We start from the raw sequence: 2,500 nt of genomic DNA, 5'->3' as shown, positions 1-2,500 counted from the left end.
CTTCCTCATCCATGAATAAGATGGAATATACACGTTGCTTACTTTGACGTTATCATGATAGAGCGGTAAAATTGAAAGGAATGTCAAGCATATAGTTTATTTTGGTCGATTGATTATTAAGAATATTTCATAGGGATAGTATTTCGGAGAATCTCGACATTGAAATGTAGGTTACATTTGTTAAGGCATGATACACCGTTCTTAATTTCTAAATGCCTCAACAAGAATGTCTTCAGGAGTAAAAAGGCAATAATCTCAGTGAGGCTGTATTTATATTGTAGTGAATGTGTATTGTCGATATGTTTGTATGTTTCTTTTTATTCGTTATTTAATATAAGTAGACATATCGGCTTTAGCTAAGTTTCTTACGAAAACGTAAATTTCGGTTCTTGAAACCAATGTACTCAACGGGTAAAGTTCATAGCGTGTTTTTTCTTTGCATATTCTCGGTATTAACTACACAGTTTTAATAACTTTTGAGAGCTTTTGTTTGCAGTTTATCAGCTCTTGCTAATTTATCGCAATTGAGTAGAGTTGTTATGTTAATAGTTTATACTTTGTGTAACCACATTATGTGTAACTCGGCATTTTGTTTTTAAATCCGCATTGGAAACCGAGTGTGGCATCTCCCGACGGCGCGCCGCTCCCGCCTCCCGTCACGACTCGCCCATTGGCGGAAAGGCTTATCGGAGGCGCGCCTTCACTTTCATTGGTTGATTTGATATAGTTTTGGCGCGCAGATCCGCATGGCTCACAATAGTTTCTGTGTTGGACAGGGGAGCTGGAGAGCTACTACGAGACAGTTTTCGAGAAAATCGGGCTCACGGAAATCTGCTTAGACATGTTCGAGAAGGGACCCCGATCCAAGTTCACCGTCAGCGTCGAGGGGAACATCGGCAGCGGGAAATCTACGCTGCTACAGCATTTTGCCAAGTTCAATGATGTGGAGGTCTTGGCAGAGCCAGTTGATAAGTGGAGAAATGTTAGGGGGTATAATCTCTTGGTAAGTGAATTTGTGTGGAGGTTGAGATCCATTTTTAACTTTCAGTGTCTAAATAAGTATGACAAGTTGGTGCTGTTCAATACAGGGACCATCAGTTTAGTTTTTGCACCATGTCCAGTATGGAGTTTGTCATAGCAAACACAACTGCTATAGCCCTATGTGAATGTGACACTTCTTTTTTTAAACGTGAATTTTTAATGGAATATGTTTTGTTCTTCAGATGAATAATGCTTTCTTCGTGGATGATTTAACACTATTGACTTTAGTATGTAGGTAGGGTAGTTTTTGAGATATATTATACGAATGCATCTGTTAACAAATATGAAATCTCTTCCTCCAGGACTTAATGTACAAAGACCCATGCCGGTGGGCCCACACCTTCCAGACCTATGTTCAGATGACCATGATGGAACTTCATCTCAAACCCACACCGTCGCCTGTGAAGCTCATTGAGAGATCACTCTTTAGCGCCAGGTGTGTGTGTGCGAGAAATTTGAATTTTCTTTTGTGTCCAAGACCGGTCATAAATTTAGCCAAATGCTAACTTTTTTTATGTATTGTTCTATTTCATTGTAGTACATCAGGATATTCGTTAATGTTGATTATATGGATTTCTGTATTGAAAGTCTAGACTTTATGTATTGTCAAGATGCATATTGAAGAATAACTTCATATTGATTTCACGTTTGAATTATTTTGTAGCATTTCAAGGTTACACGATTGTTTCATTTCAGGTACTGTTTTGTAGAAAATCTGTATAGAAGTGGCAAGATGACAGAACCAGAATATGGCGTGTACTGTGAATGGTACAATATGATTACACAGAATCTTAATGTTGGTGTGGATCTCATTGGTAAGTAAGAGGATATAGAACTAATGTTGTCTATGGATTAGAATCTTGGATATTACATATTGATTTTGAGGTGCATTTGAATTCCACCTTCCGGGATTAAATTCAAATGAAGGAATTTTTATTAAGTAAAAGTTCCAGATTATAGAAAGACACGGTCTTAGTATTAATGTTAGGTGCTTTTGCATTGAATTAATTTAGCTTTTCAATCCTATGGAATTTTTGTCAATAAGTGACTTGCGTGTGTCTGCTCAGGGTAATGAGGTCAGAGAGAATTAGAGTTCTTGAACTATTTTTATCGGAATTCTATTTAGTTGGAGAACTTATAATTGGAAATTGATTAATCAATATTGGTAAAAGTCAGTAATTAATGTTCTTGATTTTCTTGTAATGGCAGCATTATAAGAAAAGGGGGGGGGGTGTATTTTGTAATCATTAACCAATATGATATATGAATAATCATACTTCCAACTATAGGAAACCCATATTTGTTGTCATTATGCTTACTGTTTCAGTTCCTTTCATGCACAAATTCTATAGCCTGCATTAGAACAAATCTTGTACTCTATACATTATGTGTCAGAATCCGGGCTGCCTATTGAAATTACGGGTTAGCTCCTCAACTGACAGAGAGCAATGGAGGAACC

The 2,500-nt window shown here is 37.1% G+C and overlaps 1 protein-coding gene across 1 annotated transcript in view; it reads left to right on the top strand.

Annotated features, from left to right (window-relative positions):
• The window catches only part of LOC122261141 (deoxynucleoside kinase), a 10,518-nt gene that overhangs the window by 5,056 nt on the left and 2,962 nt on the right, over window positions 1-2,500 (top strand). The window contains exons 2-4 of the mRNA XM_043028669.2: window positions 777-1,003; window positions 1,344-1,477; window positions 1,738-1,856. Coding sequence (XP_042884603.2) covers window positions 777-1,003; window positions 1,344-1,477; window positions 1,738-1,856 — 480 coding nt within the window. The remainder of the gene's footprint in view (window positions 1-776; window positions 1,004-1,343; window positions 1,478-1,737; window positions 1,857-2,500) is intronic.

The sequence above is a fragment of the Penaeus japonicus genome, unplaced genomic scaffold (genome assembly GCF_977035675.1).
Source record: "Penaeus japonicus unplaced genomic scaffold, GWHDUDI00000001_assembly GWHDUDI00000002, whole genome shotgun sequence".
NCBI lineage: Eukaryota > Metazoa > Arthropoda > Malacostraca > Decapoda > Penaeidae > Penaeus > Penaeus japonicus.
The sequence above is the reverse complement of the archived record's forward strand: the minus strand, read 5'-3'. Positions and strand labels throughout refer to the sequence as shown.